The 20670-nt window shown below is 41.0% G+C and overlaps 1 protein-coding gene across 3 annotated transcripts in view; it reads left to right on the plus strand.

Moving 5' to 3' along the window:
• The window catches only part of ATL1 (atlastin GTPase 1), a 193935-nt gene extending 182781 nt beyond the window's left edge, over window positions 1-11154 (plus strand). For 2 of the 3 annotated variants that reach the window (XM_066608070.1, XM_066608073.1), the window contains 6 exons: window positions 734-861; window positions 4248-4304; window positions 6108-6179; window positions 7792-8223; window positions 8856-8870; window positions 10442-11154. In XM_066608070.1, the coding sequence (XP_066464167.1) occupies window positions 734-861; window positions 4248-4304; window positions 6108-6179; window positions 7792-8223; window positions 8856-8870; window positions 10442-10549 (812 nt within the window). In that variant the 3' untranslated portion in view covers window positions 10550-11154. The remainder of the gene's footprint in view (window positions 1-733; window positions 862-4247; window positions 4305-6107; window positions 6180-7791; window positions 8224-8855; window positions 8871-10441) is intronic. The other variant, XM_066608071.1, reaches the window with a different exon arrangement.
• Window positions 11155-20670: the final 9516 nt, after the last annotated feature.

A 20670-nucleotide genomic window follows, 5' to 3' on the forward strand; every position in this document is an offset into this window, starting at 1 on the left:
AACACCCTTTTAATAGTAAATGCAGTGTAATCTCTTTTGCTAATAATATAATGTATGTAGTAATTTGTCTCCTTCCCATTTAACATCACACCCAGCCATGCAGGAGCTTATAGCTTGTGCAGAATGGTTGAAGAACTTTCATGGCAGTGCACAGCTGGAGATCGTGGAGGATGTGGTCACATACTGTGTATACTATATACACCATATCAGATAACCACTGGATATGGCACCACAACCTTTGAGTTCCCTTTACACTGGGCAATTATTGGGCCCAAATGTTCCTCCAAATTCTCATTTGCCCGCCAATTAAGCAATGTAAAGACTGAACCCTTGTTTGACAGCTAATGGTTCAATTTTGGGGCGCATAAAAATGCTTGCTGATCGGTGATCCATCACCCCGTGTGAACAGTGAGATGTACAGCTGGCCTATGGGCATGAAAGATTGTAGCAGCAGTTGTTTGTCCCTATAAGCTGATTCTCGGCCCATGTAAAAGAAAATTAAATGACTGCTAATTGACAAGCGCATTGATCGGCACTTATTACATCAGGCCAAAAACTCGGCCAGTGTAAAAGGCTGTGAGTTGTGGCTGTGTTGTTTACATTTGACTTGCCTGGTTGGTGTGGCTTGATTGTAAGTATCAGGAACCTATGTTGTGCAATAGGTCAACACTATATAAATAACAGGATTTTTAATCCTGGATGTTTAAATACAAGGCTGTGTTTGTCTTTATAGAGATCGACGAAGAGTTTATAAGGCATTTGAAAGTTTTTATACCATGGCTCTTGAGCCCAGAAAACCTGGATGTTAAAGAAATCAATGGCAATAAAATAACCTGCCGTGGTCTGGTGGAATATTTCAAGGTATTTTTCTTTTTGATAAGTGAAGGCTGTCAGTACGGATAAGGAAAATGTGATCTGGCACTATACAGCACTATAAAATGACCGGCAATATGGAATAACTATTTGTAACTTGCATAGAAAATTTATTCTCTTACTCCTATTCTAACATCTGTTAAACAAATGTATTTTTTTTATGAAGCTTAAAAGGGTTGTGCCAAGATAGAAAGTTATTCCCTATCCAGTTTCTGATTGGTGAAGGCCCAACTGATGGGACCAAGACCCCCACAGATCCCAAGAACAGTTGTCTCACAAGTCCTCGTGTGAATGGAGCTGACATTCACGCATGTGTGCTGTCGCTTCATACATTTCAATGGGATTGCCAGAGATTGCCGAGCGCCTGAACTCTACTATCTCTTGTGCCCTTATTTAAATGAATGGAGCAGTAGCATGCATGGGAGACTGTTGTTCCATTCATTCGGGGACATTCAGAACTCCTGTTCTTGGCATCGTTGACGGTCCCAGTGGTTGGAAAGTTGTCTTCTGTTCTTTGCATGGGGCATGACCTTCTATTTTGGCATAAACCCTTTAAGACTCATGCACACAACAGAGCCACATGTATTGGGCATTCCAGTTAGCATCTTATTGTGCCTCTGTATGCTACCATATTGCTCAGGTAGAGCTAGAAGCATTACAGAGTACCTCTATAATATGGCATCCACTGGAACATAATACCCCTATATACAATTGTCCCCATATGGCTGCACATGGAGTGCATGTGTCTCCATAGCAGAGAGCCACTATGTATGTTAGCATACAAATATAAATAATGATTTCCCTGTGCCTTTAACTTGCATTCACCACTTGGCTCTTAAATGTAGCCAGATATTCAAGAATGAGAGTCTGGTTGCTTTTTTTATGATCATATGGTTGCCATTCATTCCTGCAGCATTATAATGTGTTTACTGATGTGGATTTTAACCTTCTGTTCTCACTGTTCTCAACAAAGTGCCAAACAGGCAACGTGCAATGAGAGCATATGTCAGAGTACAGACAAGCCCCCATTATTGCTGTGCACAGCCTGCATAGCAGTAAATGAAATATGTGCTGACACATTCATGTTTACCCACATTTCTTAGAAAATATTTCCTTTCTTCAAATGATTTCGCTGCGCAGAACAAATAATACACAACTTTGTATCCTTGTTCTTGGATCGCATTATGGATGATGGGACCTATGTAAACATAGCTGCCATTGGCCAGATTATGAAACATAGGGTGGTATGTATATTGTAGTGGGGTAATACCCTCAAACACTATTTTATACAGTAGTTACAAACTTATGTTGAGTTACTTTACAAATGTGTTCTTTTACTTATCATGCTCTGAGTTTTGTCTTATACTCTGGTCAAATTTAAAGCTGCATTTACAAATCTTGGCAAAACTTTTGAAATCAGCACAATTAGGGCGCTTTCGCACAGGACGTAATATTCCACAGGGCGCTGCAAAGTATTCTGCCATGAGGAAAAATTCCACACCGAGTTCCAGATGTTTAATGTGTGGATGTTGACGCGGAACTGAAAATGGCAGAATTCTGCTAGCAATTTTTTGGCAAATTCCATATTTAGACCTTCAGATTTTGGTACGGATTTTGACAGCAGAATATTTCTTCCTGTGTGAAGGCACCCTTATAGGATGGCCACCGAGCGTTTTCACTTTGAAGCTAATATACAAATCACATATTGCCTCCAACACAAAACAATGTTTGTTTAATAGCCAAACGCATTACATGTAATAAATGAAAATATTTGCATTAGGCCGTAGGCACACCACCAAGTCGGCTTCCGCATGCGGGATCCTGCAGCAAAATCCGATCTGGTTCCTGGCCAGTGACCCCTGCAGACCCCCTGCGTGCCTGTCCGCAGTGTTCTTTATTTGTAATGCGGGTGTGCCGGCCAGCACAGATGACGCCGCACCGTCACCAGCTGCGGACAGGCCGCGGATCAGACGGTTTCTATTGACTTGAATGAAAGCAGTCTGTGCAGAATACGCACTGAAAAAGGACATGCTGCGATTTTTTATTTTCCCCCTCAACGCCCGCTCCAGATTCCACAATGCAAATACGCCTGTGTGCATTGGGCCTTAATGGCATATGTTTTTCCAGAACAAGTAGAAGAAAAAAATATGTGAGGAACAAAAGTAAATCTCAGTACCTTATTTCTCTTCCTCAGACTTTTATGGTGGCTTGATTTCTTTGAGGCATGAAGTTCACAATTTTAATTCTGCATCAAGGCCACTTGACAGATCAGTTTTGCAGGATGGAACTTTTTTCATAGGCCAATTTTTAAAGTTTCCTAGCATTCTCAGCATGCTCCCCACTCTTGGGGCTTATGAGAGTAATGGTTAGGCAGAGAGCCAATGTTGTTGTATTAGAAGAAGTATTTCTTTACTACATAAAAAATCTGTATGAGGACCTTTCACATGGGCCTGAAAATTGCCGCAGGATGCACCGCAATAGCTGCCACTGCAGTAGTCTGTACCGAAGTTTACACTCCCCCATGTGGCTTTTGATATGGAATTCATCGTGGAATTTTCTGCGGTGAATTCCTTAAAAATTGTATCTTTTTACCGCGCTTGTTGGCGCGCATCCATATGTGGAATTTTCTCAGTCGGTTGGTAAAATCTGTGTGCAGAGTTCCGACACGGAAAATCACTTTTCCATATCAAGAAGTAACATGTCAAGACGCAAATTTTGAGGTGAAATTTGGTGCGGAAAACTCCATTATGTGAACATACTCTTAACCCTTTGCAATCCAATTTTGATTTCAGGGTTTCCTAGGGGGCTTTCTCTTTCTGCCATTATACAATGGTGCCATCTGCTGGCTAGAGCCAGTACTGCAGTATGTGATATGCCGGAGAGGCCACCAGACAACAGACAATATACAGTAAGGATACCCTGACGGACGTCTTCCAGCATCAGAGCTGCACAGGCTTCAATCAGAATGTAGGAAGACGTCAGACAGTGGATTGGAAAAGGTTAAACCATTTTCAATTCCTCATCAAAACCTGCACAAAGCTGTGTGTGTTTTGGTGCAGAATTTTCTGCGTGTTGCGGTGCGTCCTGCGGCCAAATTCCACCGGTATGAAATGTCCCATAAGCAGAACTTCCCAGATTCTGTCTAGATATTGTACCTGCTGTTACATGCTAATTCATATGTGCTTTGCACATCTCCAAATGAAGCATTTACATGTGAGTGGCGTATTATTATATTAGCCTCGCTTAGTCAGGTTTAACACAACATAAGTTAAGCAAAGTATTCATAAAGTCATCTGCACTATCTGATGGTGGTCAGCACTGAACCTACATCATCTTCCACATTGTTCACATAAAATTGTTTTTTTCCATGACAGGCCTACATCAAGATATATCAAGGAGAAGAGTTACCACATCCCAAGTCAATGTTACAAGTATGTTTATTTTACATGCTATAAACAGTAGAAAGATGTCTAATTAATAGAAAATCTACAGTAAGGCCAAATTACACTAGTAATTTTGTCACAACACTTCTAACCTTAGAAGCTCTTGCACTACTGTCACATTGAAGGAATTTTCTTACTTCCTAAAATTGCTTCACAGCTACTCTGTACTTCCTGGTTGCTGCTAACCAGGGCTGTGACTGCTGCAGCCAATCACTGGCCGCAGCAGTGACCTTCTACAGGCGATGATTGGCTGCAGAAGTCACATGTACAGTCAGCAGCAACAAGGAAGTACAGAGTAGCTGTGAAGCAATTTTAGATAATGGGACAACTCATTTAAGTTTCACATAAGCACAATGTGATTGCTGTTGATCTTCTGCCACATTACGACACAGAGATCAACCATCTGTATGCAGCCCTATGATGAAACCTTTAGTAAACTCTTCCAGTTGATGAAATGGCTCTTGACTGCATCTTAGAGACCTTTTACCTTCTGAATCTCTATCCAGACACAAAAAACAACAACACAAAGTAGTTTCCATGGGTGTGACAATGTTTCCAAAGTTAGCTTCACAGACTGGTTTTCACTTGTTATCATGCCCCCTGCTCTTGTGATTGGACCCAAAGTACCTAAATTTGCATGATTTGTTTATGTGAACATTCCCTGAAAAATTGCATAATGCTACAACAAAATCTTCACGGTGTGCCATTTTCTCCGAGGAGCAGTGTGTATTGGACAATTTCATTGACAGTTTAATTTTCTTTAGGACCCAGCAAGTCTGATATCTACAGGTAACAATCCCCAGTCTGTTTCTTGTCAGGAAAACCACAAATGTTAGATTTTTCTTGCCATATTCTTGGTTTCCAATTAAAAGCAGTGCCAAAGAGGTATGACAGACACTTATCTCTCTCTTTTTGGCCACCTGCACACAGATGGATTTGCATTGCGGAATCCAGAGCGGGCATTCCGCCTCTGGATTCCACAGGAAATACCTTCCAAAGCATGCTATGGAAAAGTTGTTTTTCCTGCCCACCAGCGGAAATCAATTGCGATTTTCCACTCGTGGGGGAAAAAATCTCAGCATGCTCTATTTCTAGGCGGCTTCCATTACCTCCATCATTGTGGAAAGGCCGTGGGATCCGCGTCATCGCCTAGCAACGGTGCGACATAATCTGTGCTGCGCATGTGTGCTGGCGCAATGGCCGGCACAGCCGCAGTACAGAAGAATCTGGATGGGATGGGTACGCAGGGTCGCGGGCCGGGCACCAGGTCGGATTCCCCTGTGGGGTTCCACATGCGGAATCAGACCCGGTCATGTGCAGGTGGCCTTTATAGAGATAATGAGGGGAATTTTATCAGAATGGCTTTTATATTCAGTTATAATCCAAAGGGTGTAAGCATGATCTACACCAAAGAGTTGTACACTTCTTAATAACTTTGGCATATCCCTGGCTGGCCATGCGCCAGAACGTCAAATCTACACCAGCTTTGAGCTGGAGTAAATTTGCAATATAATTTATGCCAGTAAAGTATAGTAAACTTGTTGGGCTGTTGATGGCCCTGCCCCCTTCTTCTAGGCCCCACCCACCACTTTTCAGAAACATGGTGATGACAGCAAAAAAAGGGCAAGACGTACAGCTTGGACAAAAATATGCAACATTTTTGAAACTTAATTCTGGCATAAGATGCTTCATAAGTTCCCTGCAATGTAATTGTTTGTCTAAGGTGAATGGCCATGTTTAAGTTGCCTTAACTCGGACCACGATTCTTGTTTTTCTTCTTTTTTTTATTAGGCCACAGCAGAAGCAAACAATCTTGCAGCCGTGGCCACAGCAAAAGATCTGTATAATAAGAAAATGGAAGAGGTAAGAATTCGCCACATCCAGGCAAACCTTAAAGGATGGGTACCCAGCTCTATAGATACCTCTTAATGGTACCCATCCACTAAGGATATAGCTGATGGGCCCACATAATTTGATCAAATGGCGCACTAAGAACCTTGCATTTTTTATGCAGTTAGAGCCCTACAAAATGACCCCCAGTGGGCTACTGATCTGCATGACTCTGACCAAACTCTCAGAGACAGACTCCCTGAGGGTCTGACATCTTGTAGTGTGACTTGTGCTCACAGCTTAGTGTCCTGCAGCTCAATTGGCATTTGCCAGAGAACACCAGAATTGGCATGTCCACCATTGGCGTCCTGTTCTTTTCACAGATGATTAGCTGGTTCACTTTGAGCCATGTGACAAACATAAAAGAGTCTGGAGACGATGGAAATCAACGAGATCCAATGTGTGTTTTAAGCATTCCCTTTAATTTTTCTGACCAGTGTATTTTTCTTCATTGTAACTCACAAACCCTGTATAGTCCGATCAGACAGTTATACTTGTCTCTTACTTTATGCTAACTTACATTTTTAGTTCAGTAAGATGTAGAAAACAGATTAAAAATGCTGGATCAGACTACACAAGGTTTGTTTGCTGTAATAGATCAAGTGGCTCTAGAACAATGGGATCACATATTATTCATTAATCCCTTCCCGTCACACATATGGCTACATATTGTTACAAAATGTGCTTCAGCACCCGACACACTTAATATCTGTAAACAAATGCATAATGATTTTTTGTACTAACCGCAAAAAAATCCAAGTTTCTTAGTGCACGATTTGATCAAATCCATGTATGCCCATTCGCCACATCAAGGCGAACCTTAATGGATGGGTACCTAGCTCTATAGACCCTCTCTTTAGACTAAAACCTTCACATGAATGGGAAAGCTGGGTACCTGGATTATATCACTGAGCCACCTGAAACAGCTGGGAAATTGGATTGCATTTGCCATGGGCAGCTAGAAAATATATATAGCCGTTCATAGCATATGCTATGTATAGAGTGGACTTGGAGATAACTCTGATCGTTGCTGTTAACCCTTTAAATGCTGCTGTCAGTTCTGACAGTGGAATTTAACTGTCCCAATCAATTGGGATTTAAATGTCCCAAACAGTCCAGTTGGGTGCTGTATGGGTGTCCTGGCAGCCTTGGGCCTTTTGAAGGCCCCCAGGGACTGCCATTATCGCTTGCCTATTAAGATGTGCCCATGGCACGTCTATAACATGAAGCCTGTTAAAACACAATATAAAATAAAAACTGGTATTGCAGCATTTGTAAAGGTCCAATTTATTAAAAAATCATATTATTAATTCCTCATGGTTAACTCCATCAGAAAAAATACGCAATACAGAATTGCGCTTTTTTTGGTCACTCTATCTTCAAGAAAAATTGAATAAAAATATATCAAAAAGTCATATGTTCCCATATAAAGGAACTGTAGAATCAAAATGGTAGGAAATATTTAACTAGGATATATTGCAAAGTTACATCATTTCTCATTTTAGATGCATTGTGTCAATAAAAAAATTGATATAACCTTTAAAATGTGTTTTAAAAAGTTGTTTGCACTCTTTGCTTTACACAGGTGTGTGGAGGGGACAGACCCTTTTTGGCACCCACTGATCTGCAGCATAAGCATCAGGAGCTGAAGGAAGATTCTGTGAAGCTTTTCCGTGGTGTGAAGAAAATGGGGGGTGAAGAGTTCAGCCGACGATACCTCCAGCAACTAGAGAATGAGATTGACGAGCTTTATGTCCAATATATTAAGCACAATGACAGCAAGAATATATTCCATGCTGCCCGCACCCCAGCCACACTGTTCGTGGTCATATTCATCACGTATGTGTTGGCCGCAGTCACTGGCTTCATAGGCCTGGACATTATTGCTAGTCTATGTAACATGATTATGGGACTCACGCTCATCACCCTGTGTACATGGGCATACATCAGATACTCAGGAGAGTACCGAGAGCTGGGGGCAGTAATAGATCAAGTGGCTGCAGCACTATGGGATCAGGTAAGCACCCTTTGTTTTATTCTTTTAACTGATTCGGACTTAATTTTAAAATTTGCATATGTAACAGGACAACCCATCGAAATGTTGCATCATAGTAATACTGAATTAATGTATGATGTATATAAAGCAGGTCATAGTAAAAAGGGCTAACAAGTATGTTCTAAGCTTAGCTGCTGTATAACTGCATAAATACTTGTATCAGAGCTGCAATATCTTATGAAAGAGAAGAGTTGCTGCATAAAGGAGCTTTCTGGACTTTTGCTATTGATGACCTATTCCCAGGATGGAGCATCAATAGTTTGTCGGCGGGGATCCACCACTTGCGATCTCTGACAATCAGCTGATCGCCCAGCCAGCTGTTAGTGTAGCGGAGCTGGATGTTATCATCAGGGCCAGAGCAGGAAGTGTAATGGGCGGCTTTGCTCCCATTGAAATTCAAGTCTGGAAAACCCCTTTAAAATGTGTAACATAGGACCACTTGTACAGTAGATTGTATTAGCTGAAAGATACCCTAACGATCCAGGGGTAGTCGTAGGAGATGCTTATCCCTATCTTTTCCTTCTAGAAAACATTCAACAAATGTTAACAATATTAACAGGACTTTTTCTTCTTTTCAATTGCTGCTGAAACAGGGAAGCACCAACGAGGTAGGCTTTTACACAATTATATGTATGAATTATGTTTCATTTAACCCTTTCCAATCCACTGTCTGACCTCTGAAGACATTATAATTTGAGGCTGTACAGCTCCGAAGTTGGAAGATATCCGTCGGGGTTCTCTTACTGTATATTGCCAGCCTCTCTGCTGTCGAAGCCTATCCAACGTGTCACCTCATGCAGTACTGGCTTTAGCCAGCATATAGTGCCATTGTATAATGGCAGAAAAAGAATAAGTCCCCTAGGAAAAGCAGGATACAAATTGGATTGGAAAGGGTTAAATCTGTAAACAACAGATCACGGATACTGCACATAACTCAGTATTTAGAGCAATCTAAATGCACTGTAATTAGTGCCACATTGACTTAATTATCCAATATGCTGGCCATTTCTGTATTTTAGACTTTAGGGTATTTCTAGCTTTTGCTAGTACATCGGCTAATGACGGTCTCATTGAATTTCCATGCTCCAGCCAGCACCACACAGTTAAAGATAACCTGCCATCAGATTCATGCTTCCCTAAGCTCGGCATCATGAAACAGCGACAGGCTCATCCTTAAAAAGGACAATGTTTTAGGGTGCGTTCACACGAGCGCATAAACGGCGCGTTTTTGCGCCCAATCGTATATACGTGACCATCTGAGGCGTTGGTTTCGAATGTATTCGTTCGCACGGGCGATTTTACGGCGCGTAAAAACGGCAACCCGAAAAAAACGGAACATACGCGACCGAAATACGCGCCAACGCATATTCGATGGCCGAAAAGATAGTTTGCAAAGTAGGAACAAACGTTAATACGCTTTCTAGCTCTGGTCATGATCGCCGAAAAACGTTCTTTCCGGCGATTATACGCTGCGGACGTGCGAACGTAAATACGCCTACGCTCGTGTGAATGCACCCTTACTCTGGACTGCTAGAGCATTTCAAAGGAAACAGACTTTTAGCATATTTTTAAAGTGTCTGGGCTCAGCGTGATTGACAGATGTCTACCTAGATGCAAATAAGGGGATATCTATCAATCATGCCGAGGGGAGGGGAGCAGCCCAGTGGACACTTCTCCCTGCGCCTGGCTCCTTCTCAGACGGTTTTCTCTGAAACACCACAACTTTTCAAAGTAAAATATAGTTCATTGTAATGAAGGACCCTGCCAGTATTTCATTCTGCACGTGGTTAGAGCAGCATGAATCTCATGACAAGTTGCCATTAAAGACTGAGCTGCATTTAGAATAAATTATCCTGCTGTAAGGCATTATATTCATTGTCTCTTCTCATACATATACTGTATACTGCTGTGCATTGGTCAGGGGCCCATCCATCACCAACACATGTGGGTAAAATACATTTTTGATACATTTTGGTGGTATAGATCTTCAGGAATGGTCTCCAACCGGTGACTCTCTAGGCATTATGAAACTAAGCTTCACAATAGTTGGATACCCACAAATTGGGCATCATTGGTGTTAATTGGAGTATTGCAAGCCTTTGTTACATAAACAGTGGCTGCCTGCATGACATTTTAGTCACAACTGTAATTTTATTTTGCTCCCATTTTCCTTTTTCAGGCCCTCTATAAGCTTTATAGTGCCGCAGCTACCCACAGACACTTATATCACCATGCCTTCCCTGCTCAACAAGCTGAAGCCGCTGAAGACCACGAGAAGAACATGTAACTATCACAGGCAAAGAGAACATTTAAGAGTCCCACAGTAAAAGCTGCATGAACTTAAGTGTCCACCAACTGGTAAATATTAATGGTAACGCTGTCATCACTGCACCTTCAAGAGAGTGCATTCTACCATCACAGTTGTTGAGGAGGATTAACGCCGATTGACACTTTTTAATTGCAGGGTCCCTGACATGAGGTTTCGTGATGGTACCACCAGACCACTATACAAATATTGGGGCACATAACCAAACCTACACTGGCTTTTGCTAATTAATTTTTAAAGAAGTGTGTGTAATGTTATAATTCATCCTATGATCTTGCTTAAAACGGCCACTCACGTTCGTTACTTTACATACACACTTTGTTTCTGATTAATAGAGTTAATCACTGTCCTGTTACAGCTTACGTTACTTTACGAGAGCACAGATCCGATGCCACCCTGCAATGTATCCCGTGATCGCGTTGGCAAGTGCTCTATATTGCTGCAAGCATTAACGCTGCCTGTACACTTGTATTTATTATAATGTATATTTTGTTGTTATGGTACAATACTGGTTATGGAGATGTTTGAAAAAGTTTTATAAACGTACATTAAAGGCAATTCTGAGAGACGTTTGTTGTGCCGTAAGACACCTTGTGGGACCTACTGTGGGCCTTATGATGTTCTGCCTTAAATGGGTTTTCACACTAGGCTATGCCATCACTTTGATATCGGTGGCGGTCCGTCCTCTGGAAATCCTACTGATCCTGAGAACGAAGGGAAGGGACATGGTGCCAGATTAGTGCTGTGTCCCTTTCTAAGTAGTTCTTGCATATTAGTGCTCCAGGCCGCCCATCTGTGCGGGGAACTGCAGCTGACCCCATTCACTTGAATTGTAGTTCTCAGCGCAGGGATGCCACAGCTAATATGTCAGCGATACACATAGACTGGTGTGATAACTTAAAGTAAAGTCATTTACAGCTGGTAAGAAGGAGGGCGAGAGAATTACAGTAAAGAACATACAACATTATGGTACAAGGTAGCACACTTTCATGCTGGACATAAGTAGTTGTAAGAGTGTCAGCTTGGTGGTTTTCCTGCGCCTAATCCTGAAGAAGCATCTAAAAGTTTAACCAAAAAAAGTACCTCTTAATTTATAAAACGTCACTTTTCTCCCTCTTAGACTACAGGCATGACGCGGATAATGATTGATTAGCTCTCACTGTTAAATAAAGCAGGATGTAATGCCAGGGGTGTAACAAGTAACCATGGGGCCCCATTCCTCCATAATCACCTTCAGAAGCACGTTCAGAACATGGAAAGCTTGCAAATTATTTTGAGCACACTAATGACAAAAACTTGTTCACATCAACATATATGTAAATAAAAAGTTCACTTGAGTCTTTACGGAATGCACATACACTGTTCAACAGGGCTTTTGGCACTTGCTTTTGCGCTTGTGTCTGTTGTTGATCACTGCAGAAACCAGCAGCAGTCGTCCATCATGTTGGGGTTGAAGTGGCCTTGATATATCTTTTTTCCATGGTGACATCTTTCTCCATGTTCATCATTCGTGTCACCCAAATTTTGAAAAAATCCAGATAACAATGAAGGAAGTGTATTCTGAGCGAAATTGAGCAGCTGAGTTGCTGATACGCTGCTAACATGTTGCTTACAAGTTCAGCATGGTTGTCAGACCGATGGTTGCCAAGAAAGTTTAGCACAAATGCATCCCAAGCAGTGAGCTCAAGCGCGCTCAATTTGGATCTGAATGCATCATCACGCATTAATTTAAGGATTTCAGGACCAACCAAAAATTCCTGCTTAGTTTGGCTTCCGTTTTGGTTTTTCAAAACTTGTCCTTCAGATACTGGAAACTATTTCCATTATGATCCATAGCCACAACAAAGTTTTTTATTAGGCCCAGCTTAATGTGAAGTGGTGGAAGATACACTTTCATTTTATCAACCAGTGATGCATGTAGCCCATTGTTTCTGCCAACAGTGTGCTCACTGCATCACTTTGTAATGATTGCTGTCCTCACGACTGTTCCATAGGCACAGAAAGCAGATGTGTTTTGTGTACCCTAAGTGTAGACCCAACAGGAGTGCCACAACCTTCAGGTCACCGCAAAGGTTCCAATTATGATTTGAATAGTTGATCAGCTTCAAAAGGAGTTCCATTGACTTGTATGTCTTTCATTCCCACAACACGAGAAATGGGAACATAATCGCAGCGATTTTCGCTTGTGTACATCGGGCTGCACTTTCCATAGTTATCCTATGGAAAGTGTTCATTGCGTTACCCACGGCGATAATCCGCACGCAGGTAACGCAGTGAAAGATCGCCCGTGGACAGGAGGCCTTAAGCTAAAACGGATATACTAGCTATATAAGAAAACAGTATTGTCAATTATAAGCTTGTGCTTGGCCCATCTCGCATTATATAGGCCTAGTAACTGCTGACATCAGCTTACCGACACACTCAGACACTGCAGGAACACGCTGGTGCCAGGATGTGTTGCAAACAAGGCACTGGAAGGCATGATTCAGGTAATGTTACCATGCATCAGTACGTGGACTAATCTACCAAGCTGTCGCCAAACTGTAGTTTGCCTATAACTTAAGATCTAGATGTCCTCGGTAAATTTTGACTTCAGATTCGGATTCAGTGCACTTAATTTCATGTTCATCAGTGCAATGAGGGGATCCCAAGTCACACATATGAATGGCAGCACAAATGCTCAGGCGCTGTTCTGTTCATACTGGGTTGGGGAAGACTTATTATCTTGTGGGCAGGAGATAAGATTAAATTTTGGGACAAACCCTTTACTAGGTGGTATTATATGGGGCACTAAAGATGAGGTGATTGTGTATAAGTGTGGAAAAAATAGGGAGGATTCTGGTAAAGTGAGGAGCCAAGGATATCTGTCATTCTGCAAAGACAAGCTGTGACTGGGAGATGTCATCTTGGTGGTCTGGGCTGGATGGAGAAGAAAGGAGAAATTAAACAACTGTAATTAGACAGCAAGTGACCTATGATCACTGCAGATAATTGCACTGTAATCACTTGTACTGCCTGCAGAGTGTTCCAATGGAGTGTAGTATTTACTATATGATATATATATATATATATGGTCACTGTATGGGTATTGTTCTTTGTATAGTGTTCCGTCACTAGGTGGTGGTAATATGTGATCATGGCCCTTTTATAGTGTTATTATTGGTAATTCTGATCTTGATACAGTGGGTTTAGTTCAGTGACAGTATGGAGGTAATCTACATGGTAAAAGTATTTACACCATGTGTGTACTGTATGTGATAACTATTTGTTACACTATTCCAAAGCCTTTAAGGTTAAGGGCACACTAGTAGCTTAGTTTTTTTTAATACACGAGTTGGCAGGAAAAGTGGGTCTGTACCTGAACTTTTACATATACATGTTTTGCACAGGGGCCCCTGGCAACCTGTCCATCCCTGATCAGACTATTATTAGGCTTAGTGATCAGTGTAATAAATGTAGGATTTTATTTATTTTTCAATATAAATTGTGACTTTGGAAAAAAAATGAGCTAAAATACATAAAGTATGTTAAAACATGATTTATACAATAGGTCATTTTGTATCCCTTTAGCATCCTTCTAAGGAGTGGAAAAACTTAGCATGCACATACTGTAGCTAGCAGCAAAATACGTTCTACAACCATGAACACCAAACAAATGGAGTTATCCACTACGCAAATGAAATATAAAATGTATCTTTATTAATAACATGATAAAACTTTTAGTATTCAGGACAATTACATAATTAATAATGCCAAAAACTCATGTGTGACAATATTTAAGAGCTCCAATGTTGCTAATCAATCTGAAAACTAATCGGTAAGTCTAAATATTACTATGGACCTGTCAATATGCACATTGACAGGTCCATAGTAACCACATATTACAAGTAAGATGTATATATCTGTCCATAATAGTAACATCAAATTGCCATAAATATAAAATGCAATGAGAACACGATACAGACAGTCAAATAACAAACTCCACAAGAGCATGAAGGCTTACCAATAGTGAAGATTAGAGATGAGCGAACATACTCGGTAAGGGCGATTTCGCAATCGAGCACCGCGATTTTCGAGTACTTCACTACTCGGGTGAAAAGTACTCGGGTGCGCTTTGGGTGAGCGGGAGGTTGCAGCGGGGAGTGGGGGGAGAGGGAGAGAGAGAGGGCTCCCCCCTGTTCCCCGCTGCTACCCCCCACTCCCCTCTGCAACCCCCCCGCCCCACAGCGCACCCGAGTACTTTTCACCCGAGTAGTGAAGTACTCGAAAATCGCGGTGCTCGATCGCGAAATCGCCCTTACCGAGTATGTTCGCTCATCTCTAGTGAAGATTTCACGCTGTCCCCAATGCTGGTTTTGATACACTCCCTTAGGGGGATGTCTAACGAATCTCATCAATTTGATGTGCAATTTCAGTTAACATAGTTTGATTGAACTGGACGGTTCCATATAACTATTGGAACATCTAGAGCAGTGTTTCTCAACTCCAGTCCTCAGGACCCCAAAACAGGCCATGTCTTCAGGATTTCCTTAGTATTGCACAGATGATGTAATTATTGTCAGTGCCTCAGACATTGCTACCAGTGTTCTTACTATAGGCCATCTTGAAAACATGACCTGTTGGGGGTCCTGAGGACTGGAGTTGAGAAACACTGATCTAGAGGATAACGTCTCCTACCTGGATCTGAAATTATCGCCATCTGTTACAAAAGAGGGGAAGACTTGAATCCTTAGGCGTCCAAGTATCAAATATTTTTTCAAAAACGCCTTATTCCAGCATATATATATTTTTTTAAACCGCTCACTATTTCTTCAGCATCTCTACAATTGGAATCATTAGCCGTATTAAAATCATCCTTGAACACATCGGTCAAATGTGCGAGCCACCACTGATTACAGGCTCGATAATCCATCTGCTTGGAACCAGAGGCTGTGAAACACACAGGACAAATAATTATCATAAAAAGGTTCAATGGCATTACACGTTATGGCTAGGTACTTTAAATTTCGTACCTCCCTCATCAAACAATGGAAGCAAGGTACAAAGATAAATCCCAAGAAGCCTAGAACACAAATAAAACAAAAGTTTCTTCGTTGAGGAGGTCAATGAAACTACATTTCTATGATTTCCTGCAATGAGATATTCCTGGACATTCGTGTTGGATGTTTCAACAGTATTCTGCCATGATGTGTGTATCCCATCGCCCACAGTACTGTTCTTCCACACTCCTTATTCCCTGGTGAAATCGTTCATCACTTACATCACAACGACAATCTGGAATTTGAAACAAAACAATTGCAGGTCCTGCAATGTGGTGTTCATGTTACAACCAAGTGTTCAGAAAAAGAAGTGTATTCTCCACAAGTTCACCGGAGTTTATGGCCTTATAGTTCCTATGGAAATGCTATACAACCCTACAAAACTGCGACCGCGCACAAGCTTCAAAGTTGTCCACTGAATCTTGGAAATGCTGGTCTTTCATGAGTTCTTGGATTTGTGGTGTTTTGCCTCTGTTCTGGGATTGCTGCCATGCTGATAGTGTGGTGCAGATTTTGCAGGTGGTTCTCCATCTTCTGGCCCTGGTGGGTGTGCTATTAGGTGAGACATGCTTAGCCGCACCTGAGGGTAATTGTCACGGCTATTTAGTATGGCTAAGGCTAGACTAAATTGCTGTTGACTCTTCAGTCTAGCTGACTGTGGTCTCAGGTCCAGGACCAAGCTCTGACAATCATTTGCCTGCTGCATTGCAAAGCTAGGTTTGTGTTTCTTCCTCTGTCCCACGTAGGGTTAACTAAGGCCTGAGGTCAGGTACGTCCTTGTCAGGGCAAATTCCCTTTGTGTAGGCAGGTCCCCACGCTGAGGTTATTTAGATAGGAAAAAAGTTCCCATGATTTAGTTTACTATTGTTCTAACGTAGCTTGTGTGTTTAATTTGTGAGATCTGCGGGTTACGATCCCAGCATGTCCTGGGTGGACATGACATGTGGTCCATCGAATTTACCTGCTTTTAGCTTCTCCATGCTCATCGCAGGAAATGTTCAACATTTGTAGCCAAAACACATTCCATTTCTCTTTAATGTCTTCACACATTGTTTCATCAACCCAAGTTTAATGTTCAATGGTGGCAATCTGTATCAAATGTACTAAATCGTAAGCAAAAATAGATAATGACATCAGGAATATCTCAGACTAGAGCTCCTAGAACACAATGGATGGAGTTTGCAGAATCAGCAAGAGAAAAATACCCAGAATAAAAGGTCTATAATTCCAGGCACCATGAAAAATGTTTTTTTTGTTCCCCAGAATAATAGTTCTCAGTGAACTTGCACTATAATTATGGCAATTTGATGTTCCCACTATGGATAAATATACACGTTACCTGTAATATATGGATACTATTGGGTTGTAAGTGTCAGGTTTGATTTTTCAGATTGATTAGCAAAACATGAATTCAAATTGTCACACAGTGCGTTTTTGGCATTTAATCATGCCATTATGTAATCGTCCTGAATATTATGGGTGTCAACATGATTATTAAGAAAGATATATGCTATATTTCATTTCAGTAGTAGAAGACTTCATCTCATTTGCTGTTCTGAGACGTAATGGACTTGCTACCATTGTTTGATTGATGAGAGGTATAAATTTAAGGTACCACGGACATGTGGTGTAATGCTACTGAACCTTTTAGAGATACTCTACAACCATGTAGATTTATGAAGAGTTGATTCACATGTAGCATTTTGGTTTATGGGTTGTCTCCTCAACCGGACACATCTAAAGCGTGCTTATCTTTATTTACAGTTGAACAGAATGTATTGTTCACTCTTATCAACCATTCCAGGCTTGTGAACAGCCAATTTCATTGTTTGTTTTTTCTTTAACCCCTTAATGACAGAGCCTTTTTTGGAGCTATGGCCAATTTTTGGAGATTTTCATCTCTACTTTTCAAACGCCATAGCCATATAAGGGTTTGTTTGTTGTGTGGTGAGCTGTAGTTTTTATTGGCACTTATTTGGGATGCATATTATGTATAGTATACCTTTTTTTTTGGAGGTTATGGTGAAATAAAAAACACAAACACTTTATTTTTGAAGAGCATTTACTATGCGGTATAAATGACTTTTTTTTTTAATGTGGGTCGATAAGATTACGACATTAACAAAGTTACATTTGAAAATTTTCCACAAAAAAACAAAAACTTTTTGGAAAACTTTTTTTCTCTGCTGCATTCAAACACCCAGAACTTTATTTTCCCACGGACAAAGCTGTGAGAGGGTTCTTTTTTGGTGTGTGAGGAACTGTACTTTAGAATATTTTGGGGTGCAAATTCATTTTTCGATCACATTGCGTTTTTTGGGTGGCAAAATAAACAAAAGCGTTTTGGCTTTGTTTTCGCTTTTTTGTTTTTTTTTAAAATAGCATTTTATACGGTTCATTACAGATGTGGTGATACTAAGCTAATATTTTTTAAAGAAAGGTAAAAGTACCTAAAAAGTTGTTTTTTTTTTTAGTCATTTTCTTATTTACTTTTTCTACATCCCTGTAGGGGACTTGAACCTGTGATCTTTTAATTGCTCAGAAATTACACTGTAGTACTTCTGTACTGTAGTGCAATATGTGATTTCTTTGTCAACACTTCCTGTGGCAGACCTGGAGGCCTCCAGTTACAATGGCAACCAACTGCCCCTCCGATGTCATGTTGGAGGGACGATGTCACAGAGGGAGCACTTTCCCCATGTTATCTCCATATAGGTCACAATTAACATTGATCGCAGTATGTAACGGGTTAAAGGTGGGGGATCGGTGTTCTTCACCATCTCTGCTGTTGCCACGGGAGGCCAGCTGTCAGTCTGCTTGCATTGTATATGGCACAGGGTCATCTTTTGCACCATCCATATGATGTAAATTATGTCTTTTTGCGTGAACCTTTTTCTACCCAGGATGTATATAAACCCTCTGGTGTGGGAAGATGTTAAAAACAAGATGGCGGACAGGAAATCTGGGAAAATTCCTGCATCCACATGTATAACTCTATTTTATCTATCCCCAGTTCTGAGAACACTAGAAACATTTACACAAATGTGGGCGAGAGATATCAGATAAAACATGTAAAAAAAACGAAACACAGAAACAATAAATACAAGAAATTATTGTATTTTTGGTGATATTTAATATTCACAATTTTAGGAAAAGACAGACACATCCTCTGGCAATTGTAACGGATACACAAAAGGTTAAAAAGAAAAAAAAATTGTGCTTTTTTTAAATATAAACCCACCTGCATAGTAATTAGTGTATGTAATGATATGCTACAGTATATTCAGTTATGTCTTATACATGGACTGTAGTGCGTATAACCATCTGTTCACCAGTCTGCTGCATCATCTCACTTTATTTCCAGTTACATGAGACTATATATAATGCACAAAAAAAAAAAAGAAGAGAGCACTTATAGAAACTAGGTTGGATCCCTTATGACAAGGCTTCTGCTCTGCCTCTATCTTTGGTTTAATCTACTCACTCCAAAACTTAAAGGGATCTTAAACTTAAAGGGAAGTTTGTAAAAAAAAAAAAAAAAAGGTAACAAAAGTTAGGAAGTGATGGGTGCAACTTTCTAGTATACAAACCTTCAGACTCTACCTCTGTGCAGGGCTTGTGGGGTGGGGGTGTAGTTGCTGCAGGCTTTCCAGCGAATACACTGCTACTTAAAAAATTTGCAGCATCTAAATTCGCACCTAAATGCACCTTTTGCATGAAATCCACAGCATACATTGACATGCTGCAGATTTAGGAGCTGAAATATGCTGAGGATTCTTAACTGAATTCTTCTGCTTCATACGGACAAGATTTTTTTTTTAGATCTCATCCGCCCAGCTTGTACTAGAAATGACTTTCCACAGCAAATTGCAATGCAAGCATTTACGGCCTCTGTGAAGGCACCCTAAAGAAGACCAGTCCCTTCTCTTTACACATCTGCTTTAGGAAATAACTAGTTTTTCCCTAAGAAACAACAACTCTGGAGCATTTTTTAAATAACTCCGTTTTTTGTCGTTCCTCGGAATATTTATGGACAAATGGGTGTTACCAGTTTAGGGGTCCGTATACAGTCTGATGCAGTGTAATCAGTGCTGATATACTATGTAGACACACAACCCGTGTGGACAAGGAGAATGGCAACACGCAGTATTCATAAGGGCTGACAAGAGAAAAACCACAAAGCTCAGTTCAATGAAAAGAATGACTCCAGAATTATTAATTAATAGGGAAGGGTCTACTAAAATAAACCTATGGGGAAGTGACCGGTCCTCTTTAAGAGGATGTCCTAGACATTTGCCATCTGTACAAGCTCTTGTATAATATAAGCACTTTTGCAAATAGTGGAGCAGTTCCTATACATCCAGGATGTGCTCTAACATGACTGTTTCCTTGCCCCAGGGAGGGGGATTTCTCAGACTACTGAAGCACACGGTGCATGGAGTAGTCTGAGAATCTGGCAGTCATTTTACATAAATGAAGTGTGGACTGTGAATAAGACAAGGTAGTGACATTTTTACGGTCAAGCGGGCAGCTGCTTCAAAGGGAAACTTTTCAGAGCACCATAAACTAAGTTATAGTGCTGTTAAGGGAGGTGACAGGGAGCTGGGTAATTTATTTATTTTATTGTACTCACCTGCTCCCAGTTTCTAGTTTTCACCCGCCGAAGATCCGCATGGAAATCTGATTCCCATGCGTGCATTCTACCATACAAGTCTATTGGAGAACAAGCGCATGGCAATCTGGAGTCCGTTTTCTGTACCACACACAATCTTCAGTGGGCGACGGTGCAGAAACCATGGAGTGGACAAGAATAAAAAACAAACAAAACACAACACCACCCAGCTCCCTGTTACACTCCCTAAAGGCCCTACATGGGCCGACAATCTCACGATTCTAGTTTGCCTGAGCGGAAAGAGCAGGTGACGTCATCAGCAGCTCGTGCAGCCCGTTTAAACCGCACGATTCTCATTAACCCTTTCCAATCCACTGTCTGACCTCTAAAAGACATTATGATTTAAGGCTGCACAGCTCCGATGTTGCAAG

The sequence above is a fragment of the Eleutherodactylus coqui genome, chromosome 6 (assembly GCF_035609145.1).
Source record: "Eleutherodactylus coqui strain aEleCoq1 chromosome 6, aEleCoq1.hap1, whole genome shotgun sequence".
NCBI lineage: Eukaryota > Metazoa > Chordata > Amphibia > Anura > Eleutherodactylidae > Eleutherodactylus > Eleutherodactylus coqui.